At 37.1% G+C, this 12,984-nt stretch overlaps 3 protein-coding genes across 4 annotated transcripts; 1 reads left to right on the plus strand and 2 right to left on the minus strand.

Annotated features, from left to right (window-relative positions):
- Positions 1-2,140: 2,140 nt before the first annotated feature.
- dynlt2b (dynein light chain Tctex-type 2B) lies at positions 2,141-8,018 on the minus strand. Of its 2 annotated transcripts, XR_015720754.1 has the most exons (6): positions 7,654-8,018; positions 6,987-7,120; positions 5,261-5,330; positions 4,801-4,864; positions 4,573-4,723; positions 2,141-2,464 (listed from the first exon to the last, which is right to left on the minus strand). XR_015720754.1 is itself a non-coding variant. In XM_087852771.1 (5 exons), the coding sequence occupies exons 1-5, from the start codon at positions 7,698-7,700 to the stop codon at positions 4,676-4,678; spliced, it is 363 nt and encodes a 120-aa protein (XP_087708897.1). In that variant the 5' UTR covers positions 7,701-8,018; the 3' UTR covers positions 3,433-4,675. The 2 variants fall into 2 exon arrangements, 1 of the variants encoding a protein (XP_087708897.1); XM_087852771.1 differs by lacking the exon at positions 2,141-2,464 and having other exon boundaries at positions 3,433-4,723.
- Positions 8,019-8,412: 394 nt separating this feature from the next.
- Positions 8,413-10,683, minus strand: LOC102789798 (receptor-transporting protein 3-like). Its single transcript, XM_006791974.2, has 2 exons — positions 10,476-10,683; positions 8,413-9,511 (listed from the first exon to the last, which is right to left on the minus strand). Exons 1-2 carry the CDS (start codon positions 10,619-10,621, stop codon positions 9,178-9,180), a joined length of 480 nt encoding a protein of 159 aa, XP_006792037.2. The 5' UTR covers positions 10,622-10,683; the 3' UTR covers positions 8,413-9,177.
- Positions 10,684-11,611: 928 nt separating this feature from the next.
- On the plus strand, positions 11,612-12,669 carry LOC102789501 (receptor-transporting protein 2-like). Its single transcript, XM_006791973.3, has 2 exons — positions 11,612-11,896; positions 12,278-12,669. Exons 1-2 carry the CDS (start codon positions 11,748-11,750, stop codon positions 12,603-12,605), a joined length of 477 nt encoding a protein of 158 aa, XP_006792036.1. The 5' UTR covers positions 11,612-11,747; the 3' UTR covers positions 12,606-12,669.
- The last annotated feature ends 315 nt before the right edge of the window (positions 12,670-12,984 follow it).

The raw sequence follows: 12,984 nt of genomic DNA on the forward strand, positions 1-12,984 counted from the left end.
GTTTGTGTCATCCACAAAGTTAATGAAACCACATGCTTGAAGGACTGCAGTGCACAGCGTGATGGTGGTCGATGTGTTGTTGTCGACCCAAAGTGCTTGTGGTCCCCCATTGATGAGGTCTATTATAAAGTGAGGTGTTCGGGCTCAGCGGGTCCAGTTTGCATACTAACTCCAAGGGGGATGATTGTGTTGAATGCCTAGCTAAAGTCTATGAACAGCATTCTGACATAAGTTTTATTTTTTCATGTGTGTGTGTGCGTGTGTGTGTGCCCTGGTGGGTGAGAGCTGAGTGGAGGAAAAGGAAGCAATGTTACTGTCAAAGGTCTCTGGTGGGTGTTTGTAGTCGGTGATGGTCTAAATGCCTTTCCCCAGACTCCTAAAGCCTTTCCTATCTCTGAAAAAATGTGTCAGTGTTGTTGGTTTTAAGTAACTGTCTGCTTCAACATGACCCAGCCTGATGAGAAAAAGCAGTCCTGAGGTGCTTCAAATACCAACGCGCTTAAGCTTCTTCTGCTTTGTCTCACAATGTTTGCAGTATTTCCTTTCTGAATGGAAAGAAGTTACCAAGTTTGGTGTTGTGCTGGGCTGGCAAAGTAATGCAAGGCCCTGAAGTCATTATGTTAGCGTGCAGTCTAAGTTGTTATTTGTCATTCCGTTGATGTCTGGCAGAACCCAACTACTACACAAGCACACCAACAAAGACAACTGTGACAACCTTGTGCACGTTTGACTTGGCCTTACCTTCTTCACACTTAAGATTTACAGACTGTTCACAGGATAACAAATAATTATGTTAGTGGTAAGCTGATCATAAGCTGATCAGTTAACCTGTGACTTAAACAGCTTCAATTAATATCTGAGAGCAGCCCAAGAGATGACAGAATACACAGAGAGACTGGAGGAAGACAGTTGAGCAGTCTGGCTAAGGAACACAAGTAAGCCTTTGAAATAGCTTTTTAGGATTTTCTGGAAGAAGCTTCCCTCATCATAAGCACTCACCCTCCCTTTTATAGCCACAATCCAGGTCACTCAGGCCAGCGTCATCTTAATGGAACCAGGGTGATGGCTTAAAGTTACACCTCTATGTAATACCTGTGGCCACAGTTTAAAGGTCTGTCCTATAATCCCAGTAAACTATACTGCTTTGGTGAGAGACCCCTAATCTCAGAGCTCCAAAAGCAAACCCAACTGAGTTTCTGGAACAGCTTAAACATTTGAAGGTTGCTTGGCACTCCGAGTTTTGAGGACGAGAGACAGGTGGGCTGTTTAAGCAAAGAAATGTACATTTTTCAATTTTCTAGAAAAAAAAAATATTTCATTTATCTGGTGGATATCTGTCTTCATATGCATTTCACAATTTCTGCAGCATGCGTGAGTTATATTGACTGTATGAAAAATAAGAAAGTCACTGCATGCACCATTTTTTGTGGATTGTTGCTAGGTGACCAAATAATTACCAAAAGCCATACATTTAACTAAACCTAAGCTATTTTGTATAGTGTTGTGTAACGTGTGGACTTTATGGTTTTGTTTATTATTGTTTTAAATGCCATTATGGCACTTTTATCATTGCCATCAAATTGGTATTTCTTTTTTTGTTGTTGTTGTAAACTATAGTTTATTTTAAAATAACAGTAATGCAGTGGGGCAGCCACACCGGCGAGCAGTGTGTAGGGACAGTACCTTGCTCAGGGGTACCGCAGGGTAACCATTCAGTGGATTCGAACCCCGACCTCCCGATCATGGGGCAACCACTCTACCTACTGAGCTATCCCTGCCACAAATATGAACTAATTAGTCAGTTTAGAATGTTTTGTATCATTTGTACCATTTTTTTAATAACCAGTGTACCATATACCCATAACAACCATTTCTGCTAATTCCAGTTTCTCTACTGCAAAAACAAGCCTGAACTGTGTAATGCAATCATCTGGCGTTTACTAACCTTTTATTGCACAACAGTCCCATATCTTGTATATGTTAGTATAAACTGGTATATTATAGTCCCTAAAATGTTAAATTGCGGACAGAAAAAAGACTTAAAGGAAACATCTTAACCCTTGACCCCTGTCCTGAGTGCTTCCTGAGACTTTGTTGTGCTGTGGTGGATATTGTGACGGGTTGACTTTTTCTTTCCTTAGATATAAGTGTCACTGCAAATCAATAAAAACTTTATCTGTAATCCAATGTTTTCCGTTACTGAACAGGTTTATCCTGATGTGAGAATTTGCTTCCAAACTGACAAAGCCTCCATCCAAAGGGCAGATGAAACCACATCTCAGTCCAATTAAACACCTATGGATTTTGTTGAACGAAGATGTTACATGTTTTTCACACAGACAGAAACACCTGCAATTCACTTTATTTACAATAAGAAGCCAGGGGGCTATGAGTGTAGACAGGGTGTCAGTACTGCTTCTGGCCACAGTCCAGGGAGACTTCTGGGCACAAGTATGGAAGATGCCTACATGTCATCAAGACGGAAAAAAAAGACTTTAGACATGACACTATGCCATATTTTTAAAACTAAATGCTAAAGAGTTTAATTTAGAATTATCATGGGTACTAATGACCCAGTAGCTAACAATTAGCTAACGTTTCGTTTCATTTTAAATTCAAGCTACAAAGTGATGGAACCAGCTTGATGAAGAAAATAAATGGTAATGTAAACGTAAACGTAATGACATGGTCACGAAGTACAGGGAAGCTTTTCAGGTACGGTTTGATTATGGTGCTGTTCTATCCACACACAATATTACTTCTGCAGCTTTATACAGTCCATTTGTCTTTGACATAAAAGGATGAAAAGACAGTTGAGCATGCAAAGCTATGATCCCTTCACTTCTGAAAGTGCCATTAAATAATCACAATAATGAAAACACCACAGAAATAATGTTCGCAATAAGCCAACAAACTCACGATGGCTGAATCTGTGATGCACTAGATCGCAGTCAGACTGACTTTGATTCAGGAACCAAAGGAACACTGAACAACCAGACAGAAAAATGTGTTGACATCAATGAATTTTAGCTTGAATTATTCAATCCAAGAACATTCAATGCTTAACACAATATATAACATAAAATGGTTCATAAATTTCCTGCATCAGTAAATAAAACTAAGCATTTAAAGGTACAACTTATAAACACACAAATTAAATCTTTTCCTGTTCTTTTATGACCTGTTTGTCAGAAGCCTTGTGTAATCCCATATGGAAAAGATATATATAAATCTTATAAAATTTGTATCTGTCTTGTGTGAAACTTGCATGAAAAGCATACAAGAGTAAAATCAGATATAAGATCCCTTGAAAAATTATATAATGAAACTTGTATGTTTTGGATACTTACTAAAACAATATATGAAAGTAATGAGAAAGTGGCCACTTTCATGAGTTAAGTCCTATAAGTTTTTACTATTTCTTTTCCATATGGGATTAGCTCTCAGCTTGATGCCATCACTGTTCAAAACGGCATCACTTAATGAATATATGTTAATATATAGTTAAGAATAATTTGTTAATGTTTTGTATATTTACAGAAGGTGGGTTTCCTAGGCAATTCATGATTTCTTTTACTTCATCTTGGACATACTTAGACAGTCTCTCAGCTCTTATTTTGAAAGCTGCTGACCAGTTAACGCAGGCCCTTCCTGTCTGCCATTTCACATGGATAGACATTCATACCGAGGTTTCCTAAACTAACTCCATCATCTTAGACTGCATGAAGTTTTTTTTCTTATAGCTAAATCCAACCAGGACCTAAAACAGTTTCCGAGTTGTTTCGTGTTCTGTGCAGAAACAGGGACCAGGAGTCCCGCCGCAAACTGCTGAACAATTTGTTTTTCCTTTGACGAAGTCGGGACTCGTGGCGGTTCCCACCCGAACACACATAACTTTAATTAAAAAAAATAAAAATAAAAATCCGTGCATCTGGATTTTGGCAATTACAGGCAGATACTGACCTCTGCTGGACCAGTTCTGCTCACTCAACTGCTCGAAATAATACAATCTTTTGTTTTTTCACAATAACATTTTCCTATACCAACAATAGCCTTTTGTATGTCTCTAATTCACTTTTTGTTGTGATAGTTGAATTTCAGCAGTGTGGGATAAATAAAGTTATATTAATAAGTGTAGAGGTGAAAAATTAAAATGTCACCAAATATATTAAATCTGACCTTTATTCATTTGTTAGGTTTACTGCATAAAACAAACTAAAGACTTTTGTGAAACTGTATGAAGACAATGACACTTTAAAGGCTTTTGGCTTGGAATAAACCTGCCTGGCCTTTCTCTGTGCATAGAGCAGATGACCATATTATTACATGTATTAAAAAATGCTGGAAACTGCACATTGAAAGCAGTCAGCTTTCAGAGAACTCACAGAGCTCAGATGTTATTCTCATAAACAGTAACTTGGGAATATAATAGACCCAAGTGAACATAAAGTATTGTAACCTTGTATACAGTAACAATATATTTATCATTTTATACAATTACAATGTTTTGAGGTAAAAAGAAAAAAAAAAGCCATAACAAGTCTTTGTCCTTAATAAGTCACAAAATCTCACTGAGGTTTTTCATTTTAAAGACCAGATGTGCGTCGCTTCTTTAGTTGAGGCCAGCTCATTTTCATGTAAAAGTCTTTTTTTCCTGTGGTCCATCCTCTCTTCCTCAGTAGTAATAGCTTCCAAAAACTGCTACCACACAGAACAAGCTGTCCTGTGGAGGGACAATCAGAGTGCTTTTTAGGAAGCGGACTCTCGAGTGATGAACATGTGACTGAGCTGAGCACTTACATTCATGAAAACATCCTCTGCATAGCTGTCTGTGTCAGCATCCCAAAAACACCTGGAAGACATCCTGGGGAGAAAAAAAAAACAAACAGAGACCAAGCTAAGAAAATCTTAAAGTTTGAACTACTTAAAAAAATATATATATGTTGAAAAAATGTAAAATAATGGTTGTGTCTTCTTGAGACGGTCCTACCGTTTGCTTTTACTGATACTTCAAATTTTTAGAAACTTTGAATCACTACAGTTTTACCTTAATCAGGTGTTTGCTGATACTGATGATGTAAATATGAAGAGCAGATCTTTGATAATAACCTGAATGATCCGGTCTCCGTTCTCTGGTACAACATATGACATGTCCAAAAAATACACTGAGCCCTGAGACCTAACTGTAATCCCTGTGTCAAAGTTAGTTTCTGAAAGTCAAGAGCAAGACTAATGTTTCCAGTACCAAATGAAGACTTACTTGACTCCCTGCCCTCGCTGTTCTCCAATGACCACCTGCACAACAAGCTTATATTTGTCGAATCCTGAATCTGTTCACAAAGAGAATAGGATAGTATTTTATATGTACATCCAAAAGAAAAAAATACTGTAATATAAATATTAGTCAATATTTTTTACTAATCAAATTTGTTTAAATGGGAAATAATTCATTAATATTGTGGGGCCAGGAATTTATGGTGTTATACATTTATGGCTCCAACAAGCTGTTGTGAAGATCCACAACCCTTTTAGTCTTGTCATTGCTGCATTTCCACTGCTGAAACTTTCAGAAATGTTTGCATTCAAACCATTGTAGTACTGGAGCCCTGAATAAGTCAACACGCATCAAAAAGCTAACATCGATAGAAAAAGATAGATCCCCAACACCACTGGCTAAAAATACAGTCCCCAACCATGACAGAGCCTCCACCGTGTCTTATAGATGTGAACACACTCACTGTTGTGTCTCTGTTCTGACTGTCCTCTGTCTATACATACTGATGGCTTGAACCAAAAATTTCAAATTTGGATTCATTACTCATTAAGACATGTTGATTTTCAGTCCAGATCTTGTGTAATTTGGCATAATTCCAGCCTTTTCTCTCTTTTTCCTTTCTTAAAGAATGGCTTCCTGACAGCCACCATTCAGTGAGACCATTTCTGATGAACCTTCAGTGAAGAGCAGATGGATCAGCAGAAGGGGCAGTTCCATCTCTCAGGTCCTGTGTCAGGTCTCTGCAGGATTTTTTTCCAACTTCTTAAGGAAAAAACCTTATTTACCTAAAGATGTCTTAATGACTTTCAGATACAGTTCATCTGCTGTACATAGTTTTTTAAACCTGGCACGTCTTCTTTTATCTTCCACTTCATCAGTTTCCCCAATATAATACTAGCACACTGGACACTATGCTAAGATATACTTGATTTTGATAAAATAACTTGTTGGGAATCACCATGTTGGCTCAAAAAATATTTTATGCCTGTCAAATTATATGTTCATTTTTCTTATATTCAACTAAAGTAATGGGAACAATCATGTGTTTTTGTGACAGGCTGCTTGTAACAAAGTGTCTAAAGACACAATTTAAAAAGTTTTCTGTTATAAGTAGACACAAACACTGGTTCATCCCCTGAAAGGTTTATAGATCAGTGTTAAGTAGTTAACAAAAAAATTACGAAAATGATGCAGATGGTCAGGTAAAAAGGACTGGACTGAAAATGAGAGAATAAGCTGGCCATGGCATTCAGAAAGCCTGGAGAACTATTGCTCAGGACCAGTTTTTAAAAATGTAAAAATGTTTGGCTCCTAGGAAGAAAAATATGAAGAAATGCGGGTTGACTCAAGATTTCTGCACAGTACTGAAGCTGGAAATCATGACACATATTGGCCTGAGATGTAGTGGTAGCTGCATGAAAAAATTTACATGCAGCAGATTAAAATGCCTCATCTTTACAGGTCTGAGTACCACAGTGGAAATGCAGAAAACAGCCGTTTGAAGGAACCTTTCAGTTACTTGGAAAAAAGTGCCTATGACACCTGGGTTCCTCTACGTGAAACACAAGTTTACTGTCATTTAAACAGATACACAGATGGTTGCCACATTCTATAATTAAAGTGGTCATTATAAGCTGCGGCTAAAATTTTTAGAAATAATTGAATGTTCCGTCCTTTTGACAGCACATGAGAGCGACAATGCTTCACTCACTCTTTACTTTGTCCTTCACAGAGTCTGCCAGTGAACGGGTCAGCTCTGGGACTTCCTCTGGATTGTACTGCACCCCAGACAGTCGCTCCCTCACAATTTCACGAATACACTCCTTCACAACAGCTGGCCTGAACCTGCAAGATTTACAGGAAAACAACAAGACAGCAAATGAACCTTCCAACAAGCACAATGAGCCTCTGATACACAAATATCTTAATAATGGCAACATGCATGCTAATAAACGTCATGTGAACAATACATTCTATATTCAATAGGCTATAAGTTTTTTTCATTTGCATTTTAAACTTATTTACCTATGGCACTGTATATTGTAAGTACATGCCTAAAATAATCACATTTGAATGCACTGGTACATCTGCATTGTACAGGAAAGATGGATACAGTTCCTGCAGATAAATCTGCAAGAACGCTGTAACAGACTAAACTATGGTTAAAAATTCAAGTTTGCACACGTAACCACATTATTTTGATTGACGAATGGTAGTATTTATACTCCTAAATTAAGTTTGACGTTAGATGTCATTTATTCAAGGCTGGAACAACTGCGCAGCTAAAAGTAGACCGCGAATCAGCTAGCTAAAAGGCTAAATTAAGTTTTCTTTACTTGTCTGGGAAAAAAGCCGTTTAACCACATGAATCAACTCACTTCTGCTGATGATTGGGTCGTATGTGGTAAGTATCGGACTCCCCCATGGTATATGAGTACTCAAACTACAGTATCGAGCAAATAAATGTGAAGAGCGTCTTTAAGAAGCTAGCCAAATGCTACCCGTAACCATGGCGACGTTTTCCCTTGTTTCCTGTTTCAAAATAAGAGTACCGCTTAGCTAACCGGTTCGTTTTTCTTCCGTTTTTACATTAAAGTTGATCAAAAAAAGCACGAAAATCACAGATAATGGCGCTACTGGACACTTTTCACAGTTTTTAACACTCGATTTCAGTTTCGATTTAACTCCGCTCTTCTCGGTGACTAGCTGAAAGATCAACAGCAGTAGAAACTGTAGTAGGCCTCAAACCGGTTGTCAGTGACACTGCCCCCTGGTGATTGTAAACAGCTACAACATGTGGACAGCTGTCTGCAAGCCTTCCTTCACCATCTTGTAAACCTAAACACATAAACCTTCTACTACTTATGAAATCGTTTCTGTGTCCACCTAATGCATTTATACTCTGTCCCCATTAGTGATGTGTTACTGCCTTTACTCATACATGATTCACACTGTCTTAAAATGATGTTTTTATTACATCTGTAATAATTTCAACTACTGGGCTACTCATGGTATCTGTGTGACTTCTGAATGCAGCTGGTTCTAAGGCCTTTTAGCTGCAGCCTGATCAAATCATGCTTCCCATTGCTCAACGTATCTGAAGAAAGAGACCCAAAAATGATAAGATGTGAGTAAATTTGTCTTTAAAGAACAACTTCCAGCTCTGACAATATACAGATGCAGACACATTTTCAACAGAGATTTCAAAAGTTTTAATTCATTTTTAATTTATGCTAGCTAAATAGTGTCATTACATGTGCAAAATCTGCATCTTTTTGCAATTTTTATTCTTACTTTAAATCACAGAGGTTGTTAGCAAAGAGGCACAAAGATGCACTTGTTTCATTTCAGTTGCTCGTTATATAGAACACTTCAGGCCAACAGGGGACAAAGAAAAATATAAATATTAATAATAATAATATACATTTGTATATGATCTTTCATGTCATTTAGCTTACTTCATTAAACAGAAGACAAATAAATAAATAAACTACTATCCACCTCAACAACAATGCATTCAACAGAAGAAACAATATCATAAATTATTATTATATCTTATATCTTATATATATCTTATTGCAACCTCACCACTATGTTTTTTTTTATTTTATTTACAAATCATTTTGACATAGTGACTCCTGTAAACATCATGCTACATTTACTGATAGTAGACAATTTTGACTTATGTGCATTTTGTTTGTAAACAATAAGTTTTCACATGTCTAATCACAAATGGACTTCATGTTTTGCTTGTGCAGAATTTGTGAATTGTATACCCTTCAGCTTTGAAGTCATGACTGAGCACTAACATTACCATTATGTGAGGCAAACAGCATAATAATTAGCATAATAATTAAAGCCCCTGAATCAGATATTGATAATATAGGTAAATAGATTTAAAACTACAGATTGTTTTTACACACTCCTTTTATGCACCCCTCACAGTGTCCAGGCTCATGGGGACTTTTGACTTCATAGAGTCTGAAAGGTCGGTTGCTTTCCTCAAGGTTTTCATGGTAGCACTTTTGTTTGATTTTCTCCACCAGTTTTTCCATGAGGGTGTTTATGTTCTCAGATTCAATCTTCGGATTCTCCATTGGAGCATTTGTGCACTTCTTGCAGTTCTGACGTAAGGGCCTCACTTTGACAGTGCCCTGCCCATTTCTCAGGCACATGTGGAAGAGCACTTTCACCTTGTTGGAAGGCCACATTCTTCGACACATGGAACATTTGAAACTTGAAATTAAAAAAGAGAAAGAGCATGTCTGTTTCAGTAGAAGTCAAAATTACTTTTAAAAAATTCAGAATTTTTCATTTAACCACACAAACTTGCACTAAACTCATGATTTGTGTAAAAGCTGATAGCTGCCCTATGTGTTGCACTCAGATGTTGGGTGGAATCAAATGCATTTACAAGGGCAGTGGGAGGAGATATAACTGAGCTTCTCATGCTTAACTGTGTCCCCTCTGACAGATCAATGTGTGATTCATATGATGTTTATGTTTAAATTTGTTAAAAAATTTACTATTGAGCTATGAAAGTTGAATATATTTCAAAGAGAAGAAGCTTGTGCTTTTTATGTTTACTCAGCTTTTTTGTTTTATTTAGAGAATAGTCAGTGAAAACTTGTGGATGGATAGGTGAATATGACCTTAGTATATTCATTACAGTGTGACAGTGATGTGCCACCACAGTAATACAATACATGTCATAAAAAGAAAGAGGAAAATCTAATAAATATATTTTTAGATGTAACTGAGCAGACCAAATTATTAGCTTTTTGGCTAATTAATAGTGTAATAATGACATTTGAAAAGTGAGGAACAAGAACATAAAAGGAAAACAAACCATCTGATGTTACTTATTCCAGTTTACATAATACCAGATAGAGCTAGAATCGCTAGAATAGCTCTTCCAGGCAAGTATTGGTAGACTAAAATCTGTATTTTTTTGGTAAAATTGTATTTATACCACTTCCAATTATTTTCCATCATTCAAACTCTGGAATTGTAACAAACAAGGAATGAACAAATATTCCTTAATAACTAAAATGTATTGATGTTGTACTGTTATCACGCACATTACATAATGTAAGGCATATTAATGTAACACAAATATACAATAGTGTAAATATTAACACTCATGCAAATACTAAATGCAAACCAGCTGCAGTAATTCACAGTTGTTCAGCATACTGACCTTGCACTTGTGTTCCTGATGTACTCCTTCCAGTCCAAGTTTGGGTTATTAGGCTCAATATTTGCATCATATTGTAATTCCCAAGAGTCTCCTTGCTTAAGATCTTCTGCTTTAATCTGAAAGATTTGTGCCCATTCTGGTGACATCTTTTCAATTAAATCGGCTGAAGAAGAAAGAAACCCCTAACAGCTGATCTGTACTGTAAACAAGGAACTCGTGAGAATGACTCCTCAAGCTGCGAACTTTAAATAGGGCTGTACCAGCTGAGAGGAAACCGAAAGCTACCAGTGCAAAGCAGGCTTCCTTAAGTTTCTGTTATGGTTTACACAATGAACATCAGAATATTAGATGGCGAATCATTAGATTGTACGTGAAATGAAACTGAAATGTTTTCTAGCAACACTGGAACCTGCTGGTTTTTGTTGCCCTCCACACTTCTCCCTGGGTGGGAATTCAGACTGTATTTATACTCGTAGCCTTTGTGCACGCATTTGTTGCAGTCACTACTTTGAGTGAAATATTCTCACTCTGGCAAAATAAATAAATACAAGTGGTGAAAATGTAAAATTAACATATTTTTTGCTCTTATGTTACCAGAAAAAGCAAATAAATAAATGAATGTTATATATTCTTATTCTACATTATTATAATTAATGACTCCATAGTGTAGAGTTTCACACATTTGCTTAACAAGTAAACGATTACCTGCTTGAACATGCGCACAGACATATGCAGAGCTACCTGCTACCAGGGAGAAGCTACAAAAAGAAAAACAAAATCAGTAGAGTTGAGTTATAAGCACGATGATAAGAATCACGTGTTCACTAATGTTTTTTATCAGCTCTTTTTTCCACTAATGTTCACTAATGTCTGTTTTTTATACACAGTGAAAACATTTTGCACATTTTCGCCACACTGTGTGCAAAAAGTATAGCGATACAGAAAAGCCTTCTGAGTCTACCTGGGCAAAGAGGAGCATGGCGAGCAACCAGAAGATGTCAGTGTTGCTTAACAAGAAACGCTTTCAGTTTCATTTCTCTCAGTCTTCAGGTGCACCAGTATCGATTGTACAAAACTGCAACTGAAACTTAAGATAGCGTGTTTTACAGTTGTAAGTTTTGTCTTCCCCACAAACTCTTCTGACAGAGCCACAGTCAAAGTTCGCAGCTTGAGGAGGATGACTCATTCTCACCAGCTGTTTGTTTACTGCACACATCAGCTGTTAGAGTTATCCTTCTTCTTCAGCTACCAGCGACCACTTTAACTGAAAAGATGCTGCCACCTGAATGGATACGTATCTTTCGTATTAAAGCACAGAGTCTTAAACGAGGAGACTCTTGGTATTTAGAGTATGATGAAAATATTGAGCCTGACAACCCAGTCATGGGCTGGAAGCAGTACATCAGGAACACAGGTGCAAGGTCAGTGTGGTTTGTATATTCAGTATGGTATGTTTCATAGGTTAATATATAAAAATATAGTTGCATTATAGTTGCTTACTGTGCATGAGGATTGCAACATTAAAGATGAGGGAATAAATGTAGTTGCTAACGAGCCTTAGTTCATTAAAAGTAAAAAGAATATTCCAGAGTTTCAATGATGGGAGCATATTTTTTAGACTAGCAACGCTAAAACTGAAGATGTAAGATGGAGCTGACATCATTTGTTTCCTTTCACGTCCTTGTGTGGGTGCCATCTCGTTAAAAAACAATTCGATGCAAGTTTAAACTCGTATTAAAATAATCATGTAATCACTCTAGACTCTTCTAGTAAAGTAACACATGCTCTTTTTCATTTCCAAGGTTTAAATGTTCCATGTGCAGAAGAGAATGGCCTTCCAACAAGGTGAAGGTGCTCTTCCACATGCGCCTGAAAAACGGGCAGGGCACTGTCAAGGTGAGGCCCTTACGCCAGAACTGCAAGGTGTGCTCCGAAGCTCCAATGGAGAATCCCAGCGTGGAATCTGACAATGTGCACATCCTCATGGAGAATCTGGTGGAGAAAATAAAACAAAAGTGCTACAATAAAAACCCTGGTGGACGGAATCGGTATTTCAGAAGCTTTGACGTCGACAGCCCGCATGAGCCCACACATTGTGAGGGGTGCATCAAAGGCGTGTGCACAAAATGAGCTGCTTTTAAAGTCAGCCTGTTTCTGTTCGATCATAACTTTGCATTCTTTCATTCTGTTTTATTTTATTCTTCTTTTATGTAATAAGCAGATGCACATTGTTGTATTTATCCTTTATTTGCGCTTGGTAGCAGACAGCTTTAGCTAATATATCGCTTTGTTTGTTAAAAACGTTCCTTAGCACAAAAGCTCTCATACATTTACTGTTACAAATGAATTAAATAAGTCAAGATTTAAATATGACATGAAGGTCTACAGGAGTCACTTTTCACATTTAAATTTGTACTTTCTGATTTTGTAAATAAATAATACATCTTTATGAAAAAAATAAGCATGACATTATTGTTCAAGAGAGGTGGGCAACATCTTCTTTTTTAAA

Source organism: Neolamprologus brichardi, chromosome 15 (assembly GCF_056152115.1).
Source record: "Neolamprologus brichardi isolate AB-2024 chromosome 15, ASM5615211v1, whole genome shotgun sequence".
Taxonomy (NCBI): domain Eukaryota; kingdom Metazoa; phylum Chordata; class Actinopteri; order Cichliformes; family Cichlidae; genus Neolamprologus; species Neolamprologus brichardi.

Excerpts from the sequence above, each read along its gene's own strand:
- dynlt2b (XM_087852771.1), bottom strand. The coding sequence starts at position 7,700 with ATGGGGGAGTCCGATACTTACCACATACGACCCAATCATCAGCAGAA. Across the intron at positions 7,121-7,653 it reads CGACCCAATCATCAGCAGAA|GTTCAGGCCAGCTGTTGTGA; the intron begins GTGAGTTGATTC and ends TAAATCTTGCAG. Across the intron at positions 4,865-5,260 it reads CAGCGAGGGCAGGGAGTCAA|GATGTCTTCCAGGTGTTTTT; the intron begins GTAAGTCTTCAT and ends TTTTCTCCCCAG.
- LOC102789798 (XM_006791974.2), bottom strand. The coding sequence starts at position 10,621 with ATGTCACCAGAATGGGCACAAATCTTTCAGATTAAAGCAGAAGATCTT. Across the intron at positions 9,512-10,475 it reads ATCAGGAACACAAGTGCAAG|TTTCAAATGTTCCATGTGTC; the intron begins GTCAGTATGCTG and ends TTTAATTTCAAG.
- LOC102789501 (XM_006791973.3), top strand. The coding sequence starts at position 11,748 with ATGCTGCCACCTGAATGGATACGTATCTTTCGTATTAAAGCACAGAGT. Across the intron at positions 11,897-12,277 it reads ATCAGGAACACAGGTGCAAG|GTTTAAATGTTCCATGTGCA; the intron begins GTCAGTGTGGTT and ends TTCATTTCCAAG.